We start from the raw sequence: 24,032 nt of genomic DNA, 5'->3' as shown, positions 1-24,032 counted from the left end.
GCAAAAAGCTATTTTCCATAGGAAATGAATGGAGTAATTTATTGACGGTCCCTATGTAAAAAGCAATCAATCAGGATCAAGTGGGTGTCCCTTGGTTGTCCGCCAAGACTGAATGAAAGCACGGCAGGAACCGCTGATGGTTGTCCGCCAAGACTGACTGAAAGCACAGCAGGAACCGCTGATGAACCCGAAATAAATATGCGAATATCTGTCGAATATCCAACAACAAACTAACTTCACCACGGTGTTAATTTAGCACATCTTAAAAGTTTAGAGAAATAGGCTTACTAACCAAACTTTTGGTCCAACAATTGTAATATGATTCAGCTCGGGGAGGGGCTCTTTTAAATCCAACACGGCAACAAACAAAGTATGAATAAATGATGCGATTGTTCAGTAGTGCCTTTGCAGGGTCTGTTATTCTATACGGACCTACTGAAGTGTCTGCAGAGTGAGAGCTGCCCATGTGATCCCGTCCACCCATTAGGTTACATAAGGTGTGACCTTTGTGAGCACTACCAGGGCCACAGGTTAATCCCACAACAGAGACTTTGGTTGCATAATACGAAAAGCTTCTTTGTTTGTATGTTTTTCTTTTCTTGTTTTGTTCGGGGATAAGATGATTATTCACTGAATTGGACACTTTTATGAGTCGTTGAAACAAATATTGGATCGATTTGAATTGGCCCAGACATTTTTTATGGGATTTTTTTTTAGGATTCATGTCAGTCCATCTATTATTCATCATACAACAAAATACATTTGGGAATTTATTCTGATAAAATCATAATAATACACAAAAACCATACACAAACAAACAAAATCTGAGTAGGCCTGTACAGATATACAAAAGTATATCTCTCTCCTATTTAGCTTATTCTAGAATTTCAGCAATGCCATTAAAGTGGTGCTTTAGCAAATGCAATATTTATGCTATGGGTTTGGGATCAACAAAGTGATCCTATAGGCTGGGAAACGGTTTCCACTGCCTTTAGCCAGCTCTTGGATAACTCTTTTCTTTAGGTAGAGAGAGAGCTGTTGTGGGTTGGTGACAGCTATTGTGTGGGGTATACACATGCTATAAGGTATAAACAAAACAAACACGATAAACAAATGGCATGGCTCGAGATTCTGAGGTTGACAAAACCAACCATCATGTAAACCTCACAAAATCTCTTGAAAGGAAGTCATTAATAGTGCGGCTGAGAAGAGAAGTGAGACGTGATTAAAATTCTACTCCCCCAATACCTTGGCTGGATCGCTAGGATGCTTGTATATTACTTCCTTCCTATATTCCTATATACAAGAAACGCTGACCTTGTAGAGGTTTTACTCAGAGCAAACACAGAGCAGCACACAAAGTCCTACATCTGTTACATCATGGCTGCACAACATGCTTCAAATCTGCTGAGCAATACCACACACACTGTAGAGCGCCCGTTTGTTTCCTCCTGCTGCAGTTCAGCATACTGAAACACAGACCCCCCGTGGGCTCTGTATGGCCGCCACTCCCTACACATCTTATTACCGCATTTGGTTTGTCTTTTAGCCTGTTTTGTTTGTGCTTATCTTATTTGTATCGTGCTTTTCCGGGGCACTCAAAGCATATAGAGTGTGTATGTGTGTGTGTGTCAGAGAAACACAGATACTTGTTTCATGCTTTTTGTGTGTGTAATATGTCCCAATTGAAATGACCTCACAAAGCAGTATCCATGACAACATCAGCCACTGTTTCACTCCATCTTACTCTGCGTCCACGGTAGAGCTGACACAGGTAGGCTGCCTGCACAGGCTGTGATCATGCTGTGGGAGTGGCTGGTCAACATTGTGATCAATAGCCAATCATTATGATCAATAAAAGCATTATGATCAATAACAATCATTATGATCAATACAAGTCATTATGAACAATAACGATCATTATGATCAATAACCAATCATTATGATCAATAATCATTATGGTCAAAAACATCAATAACAATCATTATGATCAGTAATAATCATTATGATCAATAACCAATCGTTATAATCAATAACCAAACATTATGATTAACAACAACCATTATGATCAATAACCAATTATAATAATCAGAATCAATACCAATCATTATGATCAATACCAATCATTATAATCAATCACCAATCATTATGATCAATCATCATGATCAATAATAATTATGATCAATAACCAATCATTGTGGTACTTCTGTGAATTGCTCGCATGTTTATTCTTTACTGTTCTCTCTCTCTCCAGATGTATAACAGAACGCATTAGAAAAAAAAAATAGAAAGAGAAAGAGAGAGGGAGGGGGGCAGCTTGTGCACATCACACAATCCTTTATAAAACTGCAGTTGTGGGGGAAAAAACCTGAACGCGATGCAGTGGCAACACAAGCGAGTCCCTGTCAGCACTTGTGGCATTCTTCTCAGCCCCTCCTCTCCGAGTACTCCAATGCATGTAATCTCTGACTTGACCAGAATTAGGCCTCTTTCTTCGGCCCCAAACGAAGTAATCCGGGTAGACTTTAACAAGCTTTTGACAGGAGAGTCGGACCTCAGCTCTTCCTGCGCACAGCCTCGAGGTGAGTTTTAATGGAGCCATACGTTCAATGTTCGATGCCTTCTTCATTCCATCCTATTCAAGTCAATGAATGCGAATAGACGGGACACCGAATACGGTATGTATAATTATAGGGTTAGTCATGTTTTTATACTAATAATGATAGCGGTAATATAAGAGTGCTGCTTAGAGATGCTTGGCTTCCCCACAAAACTGCATATTGCGCGGAAACTGGGAATTGGCGAAGGCGCGCGCGCGTTGGCTATGGCATCCTAAAGAGGGCATTTATTTCGAAACTCAAACATGTTTAAAAGAAAGGCAATTCGACTTGTTACATGTTGTCACCGTCACAGTATCCATGCAGCTTGGTAATAGTGGCACATCTGATCATTCGCAGTCTTGCTGCTGCAGAGTGCTTTTCCACGGATGCTGCAGCCAACTCCGTCCTGTGGGGGGCTATGGTCTTGAACCCCATCGGAGGACCACGTCCGCACTCCATGTCTCTCGCCACGACGAGACGACCCCCGCGGCGCTTTTCATCCTTACACGCAGTGAATCAATGTTGGCCGTCGTGCATCGGCGGAAGTTCTTGTGCCGGTAGTGCAAAGGCGTGGGGCTTGAGTTGTTATAAACCTACAGGTAAGGCAGCTGGGAGGGAGGGTAAGGCTTGTGTTGTTGTTTGTAGACGAGACCAAATAAAAGTGTGTTTTTAAAAGTACGCAGGCCCAAATGTAATCGGTGAAATAAATACCCTGGGAATGTTGTCGATCGTCCCGCCGCGTGTTTGTGTATGACGAGGTGGCGGTAGGCTATACCGTGTTCGCTCGTGAGTGCCTCTGCTGTCGACGCTGGTGCAGAAACGGCAGCACGTTGTGTTGTGGCGGGAAGGGGTTTTACTGCAGCAGGTGTCCGCGAGCTCCACAACACGAGAGCAGCGCGGGAGAAGGAGAACAAAAGACGCGCGCGTGTGTTTAGTGAGCGTGAGCCGCGGAGGGGAAACTGGAGAGCAGCGGCAGCACGGCTGACCTTCTTGTTCCTTTGACTGGTAGGGTCTCCATTATTCAGCGGGCTTTTTGGCGATATTGCTAGATTACTTCGTAATTAATTAGTCAACTAAATGATTAACTAATGACTAATTAGTGTTTTTTACGAGGATGGACGTCGGTCTTTTCGTTCGAGACAATGCTTACAAATGATTTTAAGAGGAGATTTAATTTAAAAACCGGAGAAAACACTCGAAGTATATACACGCCCTCAAAGTTGGTCGATTCGTGACAGTCCTTTAGTGTAGTGACGTCATTCTTCCATCAACGTCTCGTTCTTGACCTTGAGAAACATAACTTGTATACGCTGTAATTTAAGTTTTATAAAATGGCTTCGTGAAGTCTTCTTGTTATTTAGATTCTAGGTGGTGGAAGGGCACCTTATATAAGAGAAAATAGGCAACACAGGTCTATTGAGGGCAAGTTGACCGCTAATTTATCCTGATTAAACACCTCATTGGTCAAGTTGACGTCCATGTTATTTTTCAAGGCTATATTTGGTGTGTTGCATATTAAGTTTTGCTAGCAGCTCTTTGTAAGTTTGCGTTTGACTCTACCTTATAACTATATATTAGCCATGGCAAAAAAGACAACTGAATGACTCCACTTTCCAGATGCAGTATCAATGTATTAATTGTCTAAGGAAGGGAAGAAAAGTGTTGTATTCCCAGCTCTTGTCTCTGAGCTTTTCAACCTGCTCAGATTGCAGCATAACAGACTGATCTACGGACTAAAGTTGTAGTTGGCCAGATCTAGCTTCCTGTATTCCAATTAGAACAATGCAACCCTTTGGTCTGCCAGACGAATTCATCCATCCTGTCCTCCTGCTAAGTCAGCTGTGTGCAATGTAGCAACACAGAAGCACAGCATGCATCCATCCATCCAGCACTCCACTTTCCCACTTGAATGACTGAGGAATTGTAGAACCCAAGATGGGTTCATGTTCTTCATGCTGAGGTTGGGAGGCGTGTAGTTGTCACTCAGAGAGGATGATTGCTAAACTTGTGTTTTTAGATTTTGTCTTTTTCTACGGCTTTTCTTTTTGTTAAATTCCAGGCAGAGTGTTTGGTCTTGTCTTTGGATACTGGCCAGACCATCAGTGGTGACAGTTATTTTCTTTCCCCCATCCTCTTTGTTGTGACAGATATCCCTGTGGAAGGACATGCAGAGATGGGCCGCAAGGAAGAGGACTATGTGTGGAAGAAGGACACAGATAACATCCAGAATGTCTTTGAGCTCATGGAGGAGTTGGGATCGTAAGTAATGCTCCTGACTTCATCAAACACTTGTTGTGGTGTAAGCTAGGCTGTATTTATTGTTGTGGTACTGTATGCACACTAACCTAATGCTAGGCTGTATCTAATGTTGTGGTACTGTATGCACATTAACATAATGCTGGGCTCTATCTATTGTTGTGGTACCGTATGCACACTAACATAATGCTAGGCTCTATCTATTGTTGTGGTACTGAGTGCATACTGACTTAAAGCTGAACTGTATGTATTAGAAAAACTGAGAATGATGGAGAGAAGGATTGTTTGTTGCATTATTGTAATGATGTTTATTGAAGTAGACTACAACTGAGTATCCAATTTACATTTAAAAGTTCCATCTAAAATATATTTTTTAGCATTGCATTTGACAAAGACCTAGCCCCAGACCTAGCACTGGCCTCTTCACAACTTTACTGATGTCCCCCTATTATAAGTTTATTACATTTAAGCATAACTATCTCTATATTATAAGTATCTTTATATGTATACGTAAAGATCTCTATATTATAAGAATCTCTATATTTAATCTATTTAAGTATCTCTGTATTCATACATTAGGGCGCACTCACACTAGGCAAAGTTGCCCTGTACCGTACTCAAGTACACAAGGCAATCTCAAATGGGCCTCTCTGAAGTCTACTGAGGTCACGTAATTTAACTGTACTTGAGTACCGATGGCGTGCTCACACTAGCCAAACAATCTAGACTTTAGGGGGCAAACGTACAGATGGCCTAGTGTGAGTGTGCCCTTAGTCTCTAGAATTATACATCAGTACAATGGAAAGGGCCTGAGATTATTGCTTTGAATGGATTGACGCAAGAGACATAACCCTTACCGTTACCTTAAGCCGAGTCTTAGCCACGAGACACTTAGGTCTGCTGGGGCCGGACTCATCCCTCAGGTGTCACTGAGCCTAAGAAGCTCCTTCATAAATGAGCTCATCTAAATAGGGATAATGCTAATTCAGTAAAAAGTGCAAACCTGATATACGGCAGTGCTATAGGTCAACGCCAACTGCTATGCTGATGGAGCATAGAACCTACCATGTAAAGTGCCAGTAAGAAATAAGGCATAATATATGTTATTTGCTGCAAACTGCCAGTAATGACCCAATAACTACTGTCACCGAAGTGTACAAAGTAATTATAGTACGTAATATTTTAGATTTGGTTGTGATAAAACTGAATGTTGTTAGTGATCAGTTGTTAGTTTCATCTGAATTCAACCAATATATTATATTTTTATATCATATTCAATGTCAGAAAATATGCTCAGAGTAATGTATGTGTTCTAATTTGGAGTAAGTGAAATTATGTTATTTAATAAGTTATAATTATGGTTATATAATTGGTGGTGGTTAGTGAGGTCCCCCCCTTGTAAGCGCTTTGAGTTTCCAGAAAAAAAAGAGCCATATGAATTCAATCTATTATTATTATTATTATTATTATTATTATTATTATTATTATATTATAGCTTCTATAGTTATATAATAATGATTGTAACATGTAACATGTTGAAGATGTTTGACTCAGAGTTCATGCTGTTCCTAAGGCTGGGGGGATCGTCGTTTACACATTAGCATCACTTAGCAAACTTAACCATTACAACGTCTCAAGGACATATGAAGCAATACAGAATAGAGTTGATATGTTCCTCCAAATCTACAAAATGTTTTTATTTACCTTAATGACTACCTGTAGTCACAAACAGTGCTTTCGCTGATATTTTTATCTTTTGTGACGTTATGAGCTAAAGAATGCGACTACACTCTCGGGTGTAATGCTGACGTGTTTACTATCCCCCAGTGCCTGAGTAACACACCAAATGAGGCCTGTCTCTATAGGCCTCATCAACCGACAATATATTCCTCCACCAAATTGTTTCCTGCTGCTTATCTTCAGATTTAATGATTTATTTATTTTTGTGATTACCCTGCTCTCTCCCTCAACAGGCTCACACCCTTGTGGGGGGTTCAATTTAGGTCTTCTTTCCATGCCCTGGTACATTACAAGAGTAGGCCCATAATTATATTAGTGCTATGAGCGCCAGCTGTCTTTGCCCTATCAAAACGCCTCTGTGAAAAGGGTTTATTCTAATATATATTACGTATATCCTATCCTTTTTCTTCAACTTTTCTTTACTTCCTGAAGTCTATATTGACTTTAAGCCGACGTGATTAAACATGTGGTCTGCGTTTCTATTTCTCACACGTGTCACTGTGAGCAGAAGGGCTCTCCATAGAGAATCAGTAAACAGCAGACCAGAAATGGTCTACTCAAAATGTGCAAATCAAATTAAAACTTTTACTTCTTCATATTATTATTATTATTATATTATTCATATTATTATTTTCTAAAACATTAAACATGATTTTGGTGCTCTAAATAGAGTATGCTTGATAATAATGGAATCCATCATCATGTAACCATCATAGTATCACGTAATGCCATTAGGGTACTTCAATCCCAGGGACGTTCCCCCTTGTCCTCTACTTATCATCTCGTGTCTCAGTTAAGCCCTCCCTGCCTCTTGTCTTTGGAAGGTCGCCTCGAGCCACAACCCCTACTGCACATGCTCAGTGCCTAATCCATGTAGCTGGGACACCAACCATCAGGGCAACATAATTTCTATTGCGTCAGGGATAAAGGGCCTAATCCACCTTAATGGAACAACTATTTCCAGACAAGGCTGAAGATAGCATAGGGATAGAACATGATGGAACAGAACAGGGCCCTGTAATCACAACAGCCATGGGAGGGCCTCAACTCTGACCCCGTCAACTAATGGATTCTCAATCTTTCAGAATGCATTAAAGCATATTGTCAAGGAATATTAAGGATTTAAGGATCAGGAATTATTAAGTGTATTAGTTAGTGGAGAGAAGAACCTTCTGGAAATCCAAGATGAAAAAATTGTACGTTAGGAAAACAGAATGATCAGGGAGGTCACGGTGGGACAATAATATGTTATTTAACCAACCATGAGAAGAACAAGAGACTGTTTATATAGAGGCATGAAGGGAGTGGGGGTCATCTGCTACCCAGAGGAGCCCAGGTGTGAAGGTCCTGTTCAGCATACTAGCTTTGGGTCATGTGTTACCGTAGAAGAGGGATTTTGAGTTAGAATACACAATGCAATATGTATTTGTAGCTATAAATAAAGGTTGTTTTTAACTGGAGCTGTCTAAGGAAATATAATATAGAATATGATATGGTAATATTAAGGCTAGATCAGGCTTTTCCTCCACACATGAACATCTTTAAAAATAAAGCATGACACTAATTCAATTTTAATAAAGGGTGTGCCTTTTTTAATCCCACTGGAAGAGATTTGTAAAAACACTGAAATCTCACTGCTAGTACCGTTAGTAAAGTGCTTTTAGAGCTCTCATTTTGGTCGGGACCAGTCCAAAGAGATTGTACCTTTTCCATAAACCATGAATCATTTATAGTTGGTTTGATTGATCACCTGGACTGTTATCGTTGAGGGAGATTGGGCTAATCCCCACGCCATTCAAGCAGGCACATGTAGGGCCTGACACACACAATGACTACCCAACTAATCAGTCACCAGGAGACCCTTCACTAACGAGAAGGCAGAGCGTCACCCAAGAGGGACGCCACTTGCTGCCGTGTTGGCAATAGGTCTGTTGACTATGTGTTTGTTTGTGTGCTTCCTGACAGGGGGGCCTTCTCCGAGGTGTACATGGTGAAGGAGAGGAAGACCGGCAAGCTGTTTGCCATGAAGTGTGTGAAGAAGAAGCAGAAGAGAGACCTCAATCTAGAGAACGAGATCGCTGTGTTGAGGAAGTAAGGAGAAACCTTGTTCACTTACACTTACACATTCTCCCCGCACACATGTTTCATTCCTCTATCTATATATCTGTAATATCCTCATGGCTGGATATTTGATCCACTGTGTGCAGGGGGTGATTAAACAAAGTCTCTCTCTTTCTGTCTGTCTGTGTCTCTCGCTCTCTCTCTGTCTCTGTCTCTGTTTCTGTCTGTCTGTCTGTGTGACTCTCTGTGTCTCCTCTCTCTCTCTCTCTCTCTCTCTCTCTCTGTGTCTGTGTCTGTGTCTCTAGGATCAAACATGAAAATGTCGTGGGACTGGAGGACTTCTATGAGAGCCGATCCCATTACTACCTCATCATGCAGCTGTGAGTGTCTGTGTTGCTCCTCTATTACTCAGCACTAAGCAGTACCCTGCTCAGGAACACAGACCAGGGGACCAGTAATTAAAGATGGCGTTTGCTCTATGGCAGTGTTTCCGGCGGTGAACTCTTCGACCGCATCCTGGACCGAGGCGTTTACTCGGAGAAGGACGCCAGCAGGGTGATCCAGCAGGTGCTGCAGGCGGTCAGTTTCCTGCATCAGAGCGGGGTGGTTCACCGTGACCTCAAGGTAGGGCCCCTCCACAGAGCTGAGCGGCTCTTAAGACACAATCATCATTATGAAAGCTAATCCAGGGTCACCTGTTAAGTAAGGGGGTCGTTGAGTGAGGCTTCTTTCTCTCAACCCTCCCCATGTAGCCAGAGAACCTCCTGTACTACAGCCAGGATGAGAACTCCAAGATCATGATCAGTGACTTTGGCCTTTCCAAGATGGTGGACAACGGCATCATGTCAACAGCCTGTGGAACTCCAGGATATGTGGGTAAGACAAAATGAACAGCCTTGCTTTGTATTTTACACTTTATTACATTTTTAGTTTTTATTCATTTTATTCTGAATATTGTTAGGATTATTATTCTTATTGTGTTATGTGCTTCTTGCTTACGCCATGGTTTCCTACACTTCAGCTCCAGAAGTGTTGGCCCAGAAACCGTACAGCAAGGCAGTGGACTGTTGGTCCATCGGTGTTATCACTTATATTCTGTAAGTGTCACTGCTCCATAGCGCCTTCTAAGGGCAGTATACCGGTAGTTGAATAAGTGTGCCATCTAGTATGTATTTATATCTCTGTACGGAATGGCCCTTATTGAATTCTAGCACCATCTTGTGGCACTGCATATTTTACAAGCGTCAACGCTTATTTTCTCTGAAGCCACATTATTGAGGCTACATTTACCTTGTGTTGTTTCCTGCTAGGCTCTGTGGATATCCCCCTTTTTATGAAGAAACCGAGACACGGCTTTTCTCCAAGATCATGAAGGCGCAGTACGAGTTTGATTCTCCCTTCTGGGATGACATCTCTGACTCAGGTAACGAGATCTCTTACCGTTTACAATTGGTAGAAATATTAATCCTATTTATGTGTCTGTTTATTAATTTGTGAATGTATTTTTTATTAAGCTAAAGATTTCATAAGTCATATGATGCAAAAGAATCCCAGCATGCGCTTCTCTACAGAACTGGCTCTCCGCCACCCCTGGTGAGTGTTCATCAATATCAGTCTTACGCCTGGGATTTAGAAAGTTGGCTGGCTATAAATGCAATGTTTATCGCAGCAACGATTATGTTATCCATTATTTTTTTAAAGATATCAGATAGATAGATAGACTCTTTTTTCATTTAACCTGTCCGTAATATCTTTACACCAACCATTAAAGGCATTTTTTCAGCATTTATTATATTCGGCTTTATCTAATTAAAACCTAAGCATCTTTGTCCTTCAAGGATCATTGGAGAGACAGCGCGGAGCCATGACATCTATCAGTCTGTCAGTGTTCAAATCCAAAAGAACTTTGCAAAGTCCAAGTGGAAGGTCAGTTCTTAACAAGCTCAACAAGGGCCGGGCCCCCTGAGAGCCTTTAAAGTCATGTGATCAGATCTCCCTTATGAAGCCGTATTCCCCATAGAACAGAACAGCTTGTTCTTGGTATATATACCAAGGTACCATATTCCAATTCAAAGCATATTTACAGTATTGAGTATTCACATGAACCAAACCCATGTCTGACACCTGCGTCTCCCCTCTGCGTGTTTCTCCAGCAAGCGTTCAACGCCACCATTGTCATCAACCACATGAAGAAGCTCCAGGCGGCCAACTCGGACACGGTCGCCAAGAAGGCCGACGTGCCGAACATAGTCGTCGACGTCTCCTCGCCCTGCGGGCCGCGCAAGAGCCCGGACCCGCCGCGCGCGGACCCCGTTGGGCGGCAGGTCAACGGCAACGTCCCCGGCCCGGACCACATGGCCCTGCCGCCCAGCCCCCACGAGCTCAGGAGCGCCTTCCCCCTGAAGACCTGCCAGAGCCACATCCCCACCACATCCCCGCACCACGCCCCCAGCATAGCCGAGCGGGGCAAGCACGCCTACCACTCGGAACCGGCCAACCTCAACGGGTGAGTGGGTGTGTGTGTGTGTGTGTGTGTGTGTGTGTGTGTGTTGGGTCCACTCAGTCCAGTCTAGTCACCTGTATTCCCCAGCTTGGATCAATATGCACTGTTTAGGAATGGTAGCATTGATATCATCTCTCTCTTTCTCTCTCTCTCTCTCTCTCTCTCTCTCTCTCTCTCTCTCTCTCTCTCTCTCTCTCGTTCGCTCCCTCCTCAGATATGGTAAAAACCACAGTGGCAAGGTGATGCAGACTGGAGTGTGTTCGGTCATGTGAAAGTCCAGAACCAACATGAAGAAATACTTTATTAGGTAAACTGGACTAAAGGAAGCATGTATTAATGAAAACAAAGGGGAACAGTCAGCTAACCATGATCCTAATCTTTACCCCTAACCCCTTGCTTTCATGTGGGTGTTGTGAAAAACATTAGGTTCTGCAACATCAATTCTGTTTTCTTAGAAAATTTGCTCAGAAATTGAAACAATAATATAATATAATATATATTAATATAGCTTTTTCAAGTCAGACCAATGGCAAACGCACATCCCGGCTCAATGGTTTAATTGTCTGACTTTACCACAAATCTTCTGTGGAAAAGTTTACGCTCAAGTCCGTGATTTTTGCAGACTTTTTCCCAGCATGTGAATGAAGCTGCGCTCTCCTTTATTAGAAGATAGCAGAGCGTGACAGTTCCCATGCAAGGCTTGGGAGGCGTCCGCGCCCAGGTGTCCCTAACCATGTGTGTTTGTACACTTTCTTCCAGGTCATTCTCCCTGAGGTGGCACAGCGTGAAGCTGGGTGGTTTCAGCTGCTGGTGGAGCTGGTTGGTTGTCTCCATGGGTATTATATATATATTTTGAATATACATTTTATTTATCCCCATGGGGAAACTCATTCTCTGCATTTTACCCAACCTATGCCCGGAGCTAGGAGGTGGGGGCCTGCATCACAGGGCGGCGCCCGGGAACCCACTCAAGGTGTGGTGCCCTTGTCTTGTTTAATGGCAGGGCAGGAGGGTTAACTTGGATGTTTATTTGTCTACTCTACTCAGAGTCGAACGGTGTCCTCAGACCAGCAATATTCGGATTGAACATTTGGGTCCTCAGACCAGCGGTATTCAGAGGGAAGAGTTGGGCCCTCAAACCAGTGGTCTTGAGTGAAGAATGGGGCCCACAAACTAGTGGTTTTAAGGGGGAAGAGTTGGGCCCTCAGACCAGCGGTATTGAGAATGACACTTTGGCCCCCAGACCAGCGTTTTTCAGTGAAGAGTTGGGCCCTCAGACCAGCGTTTTTCAGGGTGAAGAGTTGGGCCCTCAGACCAGCAGTATTGTGAATGACTCTTGGCCCTAACTTGGCCCTCAGACCAGCGTTTTTCAGGGGCCCTCAGACCAGCAGAATTGAGAGTGAAGAAGCCCTCAGACCAGACATCTGTAAAGCCTCTCCCAAAGCACATACGTATCACCAACACACACACACAAACACACACACACACACACACACACACACACAGTGTAAGCTTAACAAATGATGATGTCCACTGTTACACAGTGTATGTACTGCTTGGTTCCCATGGAGACTCTCCCTTGTGTTCTCCCTTGTTGCAGGGCTACAGTTCTACTGATTTCTCTAGACGTTTCAAACACAATCTCAGACATTTGTAACGTAAAGTTTGATGTAGTTTAAATGTCGTGATAAAACCTTGCCCATTCAGCTGGACACCTTGAGCAGTTTCCTTGTTGTTGTTCCTTCCAGAAATGTTTTCAATGTTTAAGTGGCAATCTCAAATATTTTAATGTAAATAAATGTTTGTTAAGTCACTATTTATTGCCGAATGAGATAACACAATGTTGATTCTACTCTGTAGCCCACTGACGAAAGCCCTTCCGTTTGCAGTATTAGTTATGTTACAAACTGGGTGTTGGTAGTGACTGTTTCTCTAGGCAACACTACCACTTATCGCCAAATGTGTCGCCATACGGTACAAAAGATTAATCTTCTAGAATCCGCTTTATTCCGCTTTGTTTAAGACTGACCCTGAAATATGATAAATGTCTTTAACTTTTTTTCTGTTACTTAACGTGTTACTTTATAATCCAATTGCATGTTTATCCTTTGTGTGCATGTTTGTATCCCCTTGAACTGAACCTTTTGAAACCTCTGTGGGATCTGACTCTTGTTTAGTTATACAGAGATAATGGTTGTACTATTTTGTTTAATTTTATGAACATATGTGCTACTATTTCAAATCAACGTAAAAAAAAAGCACGATACAGACAACAGCTTACCATCATATCTATGAATTTAGCATTTAATTATTGCACTACTTCAAATAATATTGCAATTTTGACAATTCAATTCTCTCTATCTCTCACCAATTTGGGAAACTATCTTTGTAAATATTTATGTATCACTGAGCCCATTCTAACAAGGTGGTACTTTTTGGTTCTGTGTTTTGTGTCATGAGATGTGTGGGGCTTTGTATTGATGTGTTCAAACTGATACATTTTGTGTATTAATGAGAGATGCACTATGCTCGTCGAATAAAGACAATACACAGTTTTATCAAGAAACCATTGCATTTATTTCACATTTTCTTCAAAAAAGGGGGAAGGGGGGCGGTGTACATGATTAACATAATTGATCAAAGCACATTGTGGCAATTGCTGTTCACCGACAATTAAACTAAATTAATTATATGGTGGTAATATTCTTTTACAAAAACACTCAAACTATTATTAAAGTTCAATATGTTCCCCCTAGGGCAAATGGGGCTCATAATTATTTAGATCCCTGTAGCCTACTCTTGTTATTCTTATGAAACGGCCTGCATAGTTACATTCATTTCTGTTCCTCACAAACATCCTAATTTCCTGTTTGATTTCTGAAAGCCACTCCCTGAAACAGACCCCTTATTCAGGCCACAGGTTGCAGACCAAAAAGTAGGTAAAAGGTTGACTTTCATCATGCACTGACATGTGTAATTAACTTGACACCAATTGAAATGTAAACATGAAACAAATTGACTTATTGTAAGTCGCTTTGGACAAAGGCATCTGCTAAATGCCATAAATGTAAATGTAAATTATATACTACCGTAATATCACAAGAGACATGGGTAATATTCCATGTCTCCATCAAACATTGATCGATGTACAGTAGTTTTATCACCACTATATTAGTCGCTAAATGTGACACATGGCTGTCGGTAACAAAGATCAGTCATCATTTCACAACACGCTTGCTCTGACTTCTCATGCTTTACCTAGTGTGGGGAATCAGGGCAAAGGGCAGAGCATGTCCAAATGTCTCCGCTAGCAACGTGTGGATTCAAATCAGGTCAACTCCTTAAGCAGACATCATTGCACGCGCATGGCGTGGCACTTGTCTGCAGGGATTTTCAAGTGATCACTAACTGGTGTAAAGGCCCATCAATAATGAGAGGACCCTTCACAAACCCAAAAAATCTGTAATTTAAATGGTTATGCGCCCTCTTCTTCTGTGGGATCACTGTGTTTGGCACAGTGTCTGTAGATGATTCTTTGTTTTTCTTTACTTTTACACTTTGAGCTGATGTCACTTATTTAGGGAGTGCTCCACGTGGGGGGAAATTCCTTTTGGGAATCATATCAGGTTTAACCTTTTGCATAGATATGCAAATAAGCCATGCTCTTGACATGGAAATAAGAAAGGCAAAAGAAAGCAATGATTTAATCACACATGTATAAAAAAACATGGAAATAGGCCAGTAACAAGAAAGAAAGCAATGATTTTATTCAGAATGCACGTCTTTCCTTATAAGGTATTGCTTTTTGGCAAATGTGCTGTATAATACTACGTGTTTGATGTTGTATGATTTACGTTTGCTTCACTTATCAAGGGGCCTTTGCATGTGATGTAATTCCTTGACATACATAGGAAAATTTTCTCTGCCTTTGACCTCACTCATCTGATAGTGTTTATCAAACACAGACTTGTGAATATTCATGAGCTGGCTTGTCAGTGGGTGTATACATGGGGACACACTGTGTTTATATTCTGGATCCTCTGCTTGTCCTGCAGACTGCTGAGGTTTGATAAGTCAAAGCCTCCACACCAACAGCATTCAACATCGGCAGGACCCTTACACTGTGAGTACTAGTGTGACCTTACTACTACTTTACTTATCAAACATTTAATTCAGCCTTGCATCAGGTAAAATATTTTACATATATATATATATATATATATATATATATTATATATATATATATATATATATATATATATATATTGATATATTGATATAAATATATGTGTGTGTGTGTGTGTGTCTTTTGAAATATATTCTTGCAATTCCGTCCCTTAAGTCAGATACTAAACTAGCCTTCTCTGCAAGCGTTCTTGAAACGCTTATATGTAATGTAATGTTTGGTTTTTCCCCCACAGACTTCCTTGATAATCAATCATGGTAGTTGTTGCAGATCTCATCCCGTTCGCTAAAGAGATCCTGAGCCACAGGCCATGCCGGGGCCTGCTGAAGCTATATCTGGTGGGCTCCATGCTGGTCCTGCTGGGGGTGGCGGGGGGGCTCGTGGAAACCGTCCTACTGCCGTTTCTAGAGAGGAGGCCGCAGAAGGAGGACAGTGAGCCAGAGTTTCTCTTCATGGAGACCATGGCCCAACGTCTGCATGAAGTCCGCCTAGGAGACCACGGCCCCCCGTCTGCACGAAGTCCGCCTAGGAGACCACGGCCCCCCGTCTGTACGAAGTCCGCCTAGGAGACCACGGCCCCCCGTCTGCACGAAGTCCGCCTAGGAGACCACGGCCCCCCGTCTGCACGAAGTCCGCCTAGGAGACCACGGCCCCCCGTCTGTATGAAGTCCGCCTAGGAGACCACGGCCCCCCACCTGCACGCCTCCTCGTGAACTCTATCTCTCTGTTGACAAGAACATACATGTTCATTGTGTTTTATGAGTCTAATTTTATTGTAAGTAGCGAGTATCCTAAATAACATTGATGATTTGCTGCTGGGCAGCAAATGTTCAAAAGATTTTGTCATAAAAAATAATAAAACTCTCTTTATATTTTCTTAAAGAATGTGCCTTTTTCATAGAGATAATCATTGTTTGCCATTTTTTCAAATTTGAATATCGTTAACTCGACAATCCCTTTTCAAACTAGTGAGAAATCGATTGGATGAAGAATAATGGTAAATCTTGGAAGACTAAATTAATTAATTGGTCAAATTAAAGCAAAAATCTACATATCTCAAATATAAAAAATTGTCAATATATAAAACATAAAAATTGGAAATTCAACTCCAATACACCTTACCACGATGTATGGTATATTATTAATGTATACTATTTGTTGTTGTTTCTGAAGGCTTCACTCAACAAATGTGCAACTATTCCAATCCACTAGATGGCGGTAATAAAATATCTCAGCAAGTCAAGATCTCGACTTCCGTCTGGATAGCGGAAACGGAGTTCTTTGTATATGTTATGTTTTGTACCATGTTTACTAGTGTCACATCAATTGGCATTGAATGAACAACGCATCAATTGTACGACAGCTAAACATAACGACTTCATTATTTCAAATGGCGGATCCGGCGGTGGCACCGGGAGGTTACAATGCAGGAGGGGTGAGAAGGCTTCTCAACACTTCGCAACATCCATAGTTTATAGTTGATATGGTCGACCCGTATGGACGACTACTCACGACATGACACCGCTATTCCACGATGTAGTCTGCTGTTTGACTATCCAGACCTAACTGTGTAAAGCTTTCAGAAACAAAAGATTTTCCATGACCTCCAAGCCTTTTAGTACTATCTATCATACTGACACGCATTGATGAGGGGGATGTGTTTTTCTGATGACTGGCTTTGTGTTCTCGGTTCTCAGCGGTCGAGTAGTAAATCAGCCTCCAGTCCAGCGGACAACTACCACATGGCGAGGCGTCGCACCCTGCAGGTGGCCGTCAGCGCCCTCCTGACGGAATGCGGATTTGAGAGCGCAGAGAAGGCGGCTGTTGAGTCTCTTACTGAGATGATGCAAAGTTGTATGTGTCGTTCATTGAGTGGTAGGCTTTGCTGCCAATGTGTTGGTCAACATGGTGCTGGGATGTCAATAATGCTATGCACTGTCTTTTGTCCTCCAGATATAACAGAAATAGGACGCTGTGCAAAATCCTACTGTGAACACACTGCCAGGAGCATTCCCACACTCCCCGATGCAGTTGTCACACTCATTGAGATGGGTACGAGAAAATACATTAAAATCATAATCGTAACATAAATGGGACTACAAATAACCAACTTTGTCTATTTAGTTTGTCGTTAATTGACTAACATTATCGATTTAAGTGGTAACAAATGTATTTTCTGTGGACCGAATAATCAACTAACATTTTCAGCCGTGTCCATCAATGTATCAATCTGAGGACTCTTTATTTGTCCCTGCAGGTTTCAATGTTGACACTCTTCCTGTCTATGCAAAAAGGTCCCAACGGATGGTTATAACAGCCCGTAAGTACCCATTATCTCTATCTCTATCTATTGGTAATAGAGACCACAGGTCTACACCAATGACTACCACAGGATTGGACTTGGTCCCAAACAACTGGTCACCACTGGTTTCTGTTTTGTGTTTCTCAGCTCCGGTCACCAACCCCCCCATGACTCCTAAAGCGCTGACGGCAGGACAGAAGCGCCTGCACCCCGCGTACATTCCCAGCCACTTCCCAGAGTTCCCTGACCCCCACACCTACATCAAAACCCCTGTGAGTCAACCAATGTCTTCTTTCTAAGTTACTAACCAGGGAAGACGACTTATGTTGTTTTAACTTTGCTGTATGTGAATATAAAATAAATCACTGCATGCGATTAATTTATTTTCCACCAATGTGCTGTAGTTGTTGTTCTTGTACACTACAGGCTGCTTCGAGATTTAAAAAGAGAAGTCCTATTCTTCGTCATTATTCACACATCAAGTTAGAAAACTATTAAAGTATCTCTTAGGCAGGGCCCTTTCTTATGATATGCGGACAATGCGGTTGCATAGGGCCGCCAAAGCCACCAGGGTGCCATTTAAGCCCTTTTTTTAAATTAAAATGACCTGTCTTTCTTGGTAGCCAATTGAGTGAAAGCACATTTTTATTCTCCTAAAATAAAATAAATATACAACAATCTATATTATTAAGAACCTACAATGGATAGGGGAGCTTTGTCAATGTGAATGAATGCTGGCAGTGGTGGCTGGCCAATAGAGTGTTAGGGCGCCGCCATCCCTGGTGGAAAGGTCTTTTTAAGATGACTTTCTTAGAATAAAAAATAATTACTTATGTGTGTGTGTGTGTGTCCATGTACAATAATATGTAATATACCAAATTATGTTTTGGGCAAAATGAATGCTCACCCCTTTCCTCTCAACATCTCTTCTTGGCTGATGTAAACATTGCCCAGTCAGTGTAGCAGCTCAGCCAACTACTGACACAAGATTTACACATAGCAGCATAAATTTAGCCGAACTGTGTCCTTGAATCTGATGCCTTAGGGCAATTCATTTGTCAAAGGCAAAGTAATGTGTTGTTGGAATAACCTGACGTTATTGACATTGACAATGATGAGCTCAGGTACGCAAGAGACAGGATTTCAGCTGCCCCCAAATCAATAATAATAATCTCTTTTACAAAATCTATTTGAGAGGAGAGCTTTTGGTGGAAAATTCAATGTAATGACCTTGGGTCGAATCAACCTGACATCAAAATCAGACAGCAGTCTACCGAAAAAGGCTAAGTGTACATGAGATGGTTATCCTGTAGTTCTCCGAAAAGCTAGAAACGGCCCTTCTCACTGGACAAGCCTGTTCCACGTTAATCTTTTCTGCTTTGTGTGAAACTCACTGGCTTTTCCGCTTCTTGAATGGAAGATTTGCGAGAGCGATTTCTAAAAGAGTTTTAAATAACTGAAGCCTTACTTGGTAAAACGTCATTAACATGTCAGCATAGTTCCTACAATGTGAAGCGGATCATGTCTATCTTGAAACCTAGCCTTTACAACAGAGCTGTGTGCTGTAGCTGGAGCCCCTGGCTGAGCTCGTGAGGGAAGCTGTGGACAGTGCTCCTTTCATGTGCTCGCATTTCACAAAGAGTCGGTGTCTTGCCCCAATACCGTTCCCTTCTAATTTAGAAGTTCTGGTTTTGGCAGCCTATATTAATCTACAGGAAACTGTTAACGCTCCCTTCTGTATACTGGTGGTTATTTATGTTGTTTCATATTTATATTATTGATTTGTACTAATGATACATTCACCACCTTGATCCCTGTTCAAAACTCCTTCAATAAATCCCAATCAATAATGGTGGAAAAGTATGAGCTACTGTTGCAAAGCATGCATGGAAATATATATTTTATCAGCTTTTAATCCTTGTTCATCCTTGTTCATCAAACAATTCATACATCTATATGTTCTATTCATGTAACATTTTGTTCCTTATGGATTATATTGTTATAAAATGATACTGATTATATACCATAATATAGTAAGGTTTTATAAAGGGTCTGGTCGACAGTACTGTTTATAAACCTGGCTGCCACAGTTTTAGAGAAATTTGTAGAAAATCAGGTACTGAATTCGACCCGTTTGCTTGTAAAAATCCGGTAGTTGGAATCACCTGTAAAAACATGATGGGTGCATCCATACAAAATTCTGGTTTAAATTTAAATTATTTAAATTATTTTGGATTTTTCTAACCCACTCAAGACTTTCCGGGAACCCGTGTCGGACTACCAAGTGGTGAGGGAGAAGGCCGCATCCCAGCGGAGGGACGTGGAACGGGCCCTCACTCGCTTCATGGCCAAGACCGGAGAGACTCAGAGCCTCTTCAAGGACGACATTACCGCATTCCCACGTGAGACCCTACCCTTACTCCCCGACTGTCAAACAGACTTCTTGATCTGTGTGTGTGTGTGTGTGTGTGTTCTATCTGTACATAAGAATGTTTAAGTTGCCCTGGGGGAACGAGGACACGAGTTCTCATCACACTGCTCTGACGTGACGAGCTTGTTCCAATGATGACATGTTTAAACAGCTTATGTGCAGTTTGTTGTGATTTATGTTTTGTGTGAAAGTGGGTCAGCCTAATCTTCCTGTTATCTCCATCGTGTGCTCAGTGATTGCGGCGCGACCGACCGCCATCCCCTACCTGAGCGCCCTGCTGCCGTCGGAGCTGGAGCTGCAGACCCTGGAGGAGACGGACTCATCGGAGCAGGACGACCAGACGGACAGCGACAACACGGCCGGGAACGGCCTCAACGTGAGTCTAGCCGCCACTGCCGACCTTGACAAAATGACCGGAACAGTAGAATCTCTCTCTTGGTTCATTAGAATTGTGTCTCTTCTAAGAATCCAGCGTCTGTGTTGCAATTTTGCAGCGTAAAACGAGGGCAGAGGATGTGGGGGAAAAACTGTGCTTTCATTGTTGAGATTTTATCCGGGTGTCTCCCCTGGGTGATGGGGTCGTGTGTCTAATGGGGCATTTGTTTTTCAAGGCAAGCTTTTAGATAAGGGAATTGTATCATCTCCGTCTTCATGCAAAAAACACTTGATACGTGCATGTGAAATTATTATATTTTTTATGGATTAGTGATAAAGTGTATTGCTAAATACAGGCCCCAACAGTAAAACACCACACTCGGGCAGTGTTTAGATCAGGCAGTTTACGTTTCAGATAAATGCATTGACCTCATCCTGTCTACTGTTCCGTCACATCGTCTGTTCTGCAAGAGACGGCTCCTCTTTAGCACGTTTGGGGGTTTAATTTGTATTCTACAGGAAATTAAAAGGTTATGAATTTCACCGAAACCAGCTCATATATATTACCAGCAACTGAATCAACAACTCTCAAAACATGAAAGCTAAACAATGCAAACCAGAGAACTAAAAAAACAAGTATATGTTGAAAGTACATAGGAACAGATAGTTATGTTCCAATGTAGTTAAAGAAATGATGACTGATGTGAAACTGCTTTCCTTCTTTCTTTCCATGCCAACTCAGGACGACCCGAGAGCCGACAAGGAGAACTCCATGCTGCCGCCGAGCAGCGTGGTCCCGTCCATCAAGGCCAGCGAGGACAACACGATCGATAACCCCTACCTGAGGCCCGTGAAGAAGCCCAAAGTCAGGAGGAAGAAGTGAGCCAAGCCCCCCCCAACTGTGACCAATAAGACTTTTTGCCCCCTTTCCTCCCTAAAACAACCTCACATGGAAGTCGAGGGTGAGATTTAACAACAACTCTGACAGCTCACTTGGCTCTCAAAAGGACACATGGGCAATTCAATTTGCTGGCATCTAGCGTTGCTGTCTGCAGAAAATTAGCTTTTGATTTTTTTGTTTTTTTTCCATTCCCTTATATTAACTGATCTTATAGCGGGCAAGCATATGGTTTCACTTCTTTATTTGTTTTAAATATTTGTCAGGTTGGCTTTGTTAAAAACAACAAAACATTTTGAAATAAACAGCAGAGATCTGTTTTTTCTGTGGTTCATTGGATACATGAGGGTTAGGGTTATTAATACACTAACCCTATCCCGGGAATCACAAAAGGAAGTGATTTCCTGATGCAGGGGACACCTCTGATGGACCTTCAGAAGTACAAACTCAGGTAGGCCACCCTGGCCCTGTGCTTCTTGAAGTCCCTGTCACACTGGAGCTGAGGAGACAAACACAAAGGTATTAAACATTTAATATCAGTACCCAGATGAAGTGGCTTTCCATCAAATATAGCAATTAATGCCACTTTTCTTAGTTTGTCTCTGAAAAACATGTTAATAACATCGGCCCTGAGGGAAACATTTTTTCGCCTCAACACTCATCACCTCAACACAATATAGGCCTAAAGCAAGCACCAAGCGTTGACAATTAATTAATTTAGCCATTGATGGATTCAACTATTGTAGAGGGAAGCTGGAACCATTTTATTATATGTTCTTTTGTGAAAATGAAGGTAGAATTTCCAATTCTTTCCAATTCTACCTACATTTTAATTTCCAAAATGAATTGCAATAACCCTACTGTTGGATAGTTGTTGGGGTTTGTTTGTTATTTAACTAACCCTAACAATCAAACTGCATGTTTGATCATTGTTAGCTGGGTAGTTTAACTCACCTCTGCTCTCAGAGTTTTCTTCTCAAGCTGAGGGAATTTCACCCAATCTGGAGACCCAAAGCTCATTGGCCAGACAACCTTCCTGCCGATTGCTACTTCGTGAGAATATGTCCCAGGGCTGCATTGTAAACACAAAACACCTATCAGTATTTACGCATATCAACCACCAAAATGCAATGTAGTTATCATAATCCTTTGTCACACACCCTGGCATGCTGAGGGTTGCATCCGGCTTGGTTGTAACCCTCACTGCCGAGGAATTGAAAGGCGTTTTTCCAGGCGGCAGGATTCTGGACCGGGATTGATCCTGCTGGTACTTTTGAGGTGATGGGGTCACTGTCTGGTGATATGTGAACATAAATGATAAATTATCACATTCAATTAAACATTGAATCGGCTTGTGACCGACTGCCTTTTCTGCCGACGATCGGCAGTCGGAATGGTGTGTCAGGCCTTTAGTATATAGTAAGCCTATACCCTGTTTGCCTCTATAAACCGCACGGCGGTCCTCGCCGAGAGGACGTAGCCTTTCTTGCTCGTCGGCCTCTTCTGGATGTCGTACATCATGCTGCGAAACTGAGCAGAGAGCCGAAGTTAGTATTTCATAGCCTGCGACTCTGGTCCAGTGTCCATGTCCACGTGCACAATCAACATGTTGTATTTTTGTAACCAGTGTTTCATTCCCAATCCTTATGCGTGCAAACCGACCAACCTCATGGTTCTCATAGCAGCCCGGGCCGCGGTGCGGCTCTTCCTGGCGGAACATTTGGTTTCCTAGACGGTTTGGTGCAAAGTGGGTAGGAAAGAGTTTCCTATCCTGGGATGTGCCGAACCCAACGCCCCGGCGGCGACCCGGTTCACCAGGTTTAGAAATCGTTCCCATATCGTCATTCAGGTTTATTTTCAAATGTTCTGAGAAATTAGTTACAATTGTAGGCCTACTTGCATCGCGACCTGCCGCAATGTTACCTCCCGTTGTTTAGAATACCAGTAACTATAGCAACCAGGTTATGCAAACGTCCTGGTTTATGCAAAGCAGCGCCTGGTGCGTGACTCTCCTGAAGGTGTTCAAGAGGATGTGATCTAACCCAATGAAAATACTTGAAACGTGTATTCTCCGTATGTGTCAATGGATCATGGCTGAACAGAAGATCGCACAATTAAAGTGTGGGTTATATATAGCCAGTGTGCGAAATACCCTTCAATATTCGGGGGGGTCCCCATCTCCCGATTGTTGCGCAATATCGCAATATCTAAAATTTTCTCATGCAGTAGGCCTATAGGCCCGTTTGCAGTATCCGCTGAGACAGATGCATGACCACATGAATTTCAAACTTCAAATGGCTCAGTTTATGGCCAAATAATAGGCATAATTAACACATGGAATAGCGTTTTCTTCTCCAACTTCAGAAACATTCGTCATGTAAATTGCGGCAAAGACAACTTAAAACATATGCGGACGCGGTCCTCGATGGCCGCAACTGTGGGTCTATTTAATGATATGCGGCAATACATTAACAAACATCGTTTGTTACCAGTATTGTATACATTATCGTTGTCGACTTGTGTTGATAATATGCATGTGTCCCCCTGTTAATATACATCGCCATGGACTGCATTATGCGTTACGTGTTTAATTTGCGTGTGTTTAGACAGATGGGCGCGCACACACACGTGCACCAAGCATCACCCGCATTCATTCATTCATTCTTTTAAACACTCACTC

General features: G+C 42.2%; 3 protein-coding genes across 3 annotated transcripts; 2 read left to right on the top strand and 1 right to left on the bottom strand.

The window, feature by feature from the left end:
- Positions 1–4,773: 4,773 nt before the first annotated feature.
- camk1gb (calcium/calmodulin-dependent protein kinase IGb) lies at positions 4,774–12,051 on the top strand (the record flags this gene model as incomplete). The annotated part of the gene is made up of 12 exons (XM_084479340.1): positions 4,774–4,859; positions 8,562–8,687; positions 8,963–9,037; positions 9,143–9,281; positions 9,410–9,533; positions 9,679–9,754; positions 9,968–10,080; positions 10,172–10,250; positions 10,496–10,583; positions 10,811–11,163; positions 11,375–11,467; positions 11,920–12,051. 11 exons carry the CDS (start codon positions 4,774–4,776, stop codon positions 11,430–11,432), a joined length of 1,317 nt encoding a protein of 438 aa, XP_084335466.1. The 3' UTR covers positions 11,433–11,467; positions 11,920–12,051.
- A 4,589-nt stretch (positions 12,052–16,640) lies between these two features.
- On the top strand, positions 16,641–21,666 carry taf8 (TAF8 RNA polymerase II, TATA box binding protein (TBP)-associated factor). The gene is made up of 8 exons (XM_084479214.1): positions 16,641–16,781; positions 17,044–17,200; positions 17,300–17,398; positions 17,604–17,666; positions 17,796–17,920; positions 19,903–20,050; positions 20,313–20,455; positions 21,197–21,666. The coding sequence occupies exons 1-8, from the start codon at positions 16,683–16,685 to the stop codon at positions 21,335–21,337; spliced, it is 975 nt and encodes a 324-aa protein (XP_084335340.1). The 5' UTR covers positions 16,641–16,682; the 3' UTR covers positions 21,338–21,666.
- A 119-nt stretch (positions 21,667–21,785) lies between these two features.
- On the bottom strand, positions 21,786–23,189 carry LOC311359599 (ciliary microtubule-associated protein 3-like; the record flags this gene model as incomplete). The annotated part of the gene is made up of 5 exons (XM_084479650.1): positions 21,786–21,851; positions 22,307–22,424; positions 22,513–22,646; positions 22,784–22,882; positions 23,019–23,189. The coding sequence occupies 5 exons, from the start codon at positions 23,187–23,189 to the stop codon at positions 21,786–21,788; spliced, it is 588 nt and encodes a 195-aa protein (XP_084335776.1).
- Between the last annotated feature and the right edge of the window lie 843 nt (positions 23,190–24,032).

This window comes from Micromesistius poutassou, assembly GCF_964030765.1.
Source record: "Micromesistius poutassou genome assembly, chromosome: 15".
Lineage (NCBI taxonomy): Eukaryota > Metazoa > Chordata > Actinopteri > Gadiformes > Gadidae > Micromesistius > Micromesistius poutassou.
Note: the sequence above shows the minus strand (reverse complement) of the source record. Positions and strands in the feature narration are given on the sequence as shown.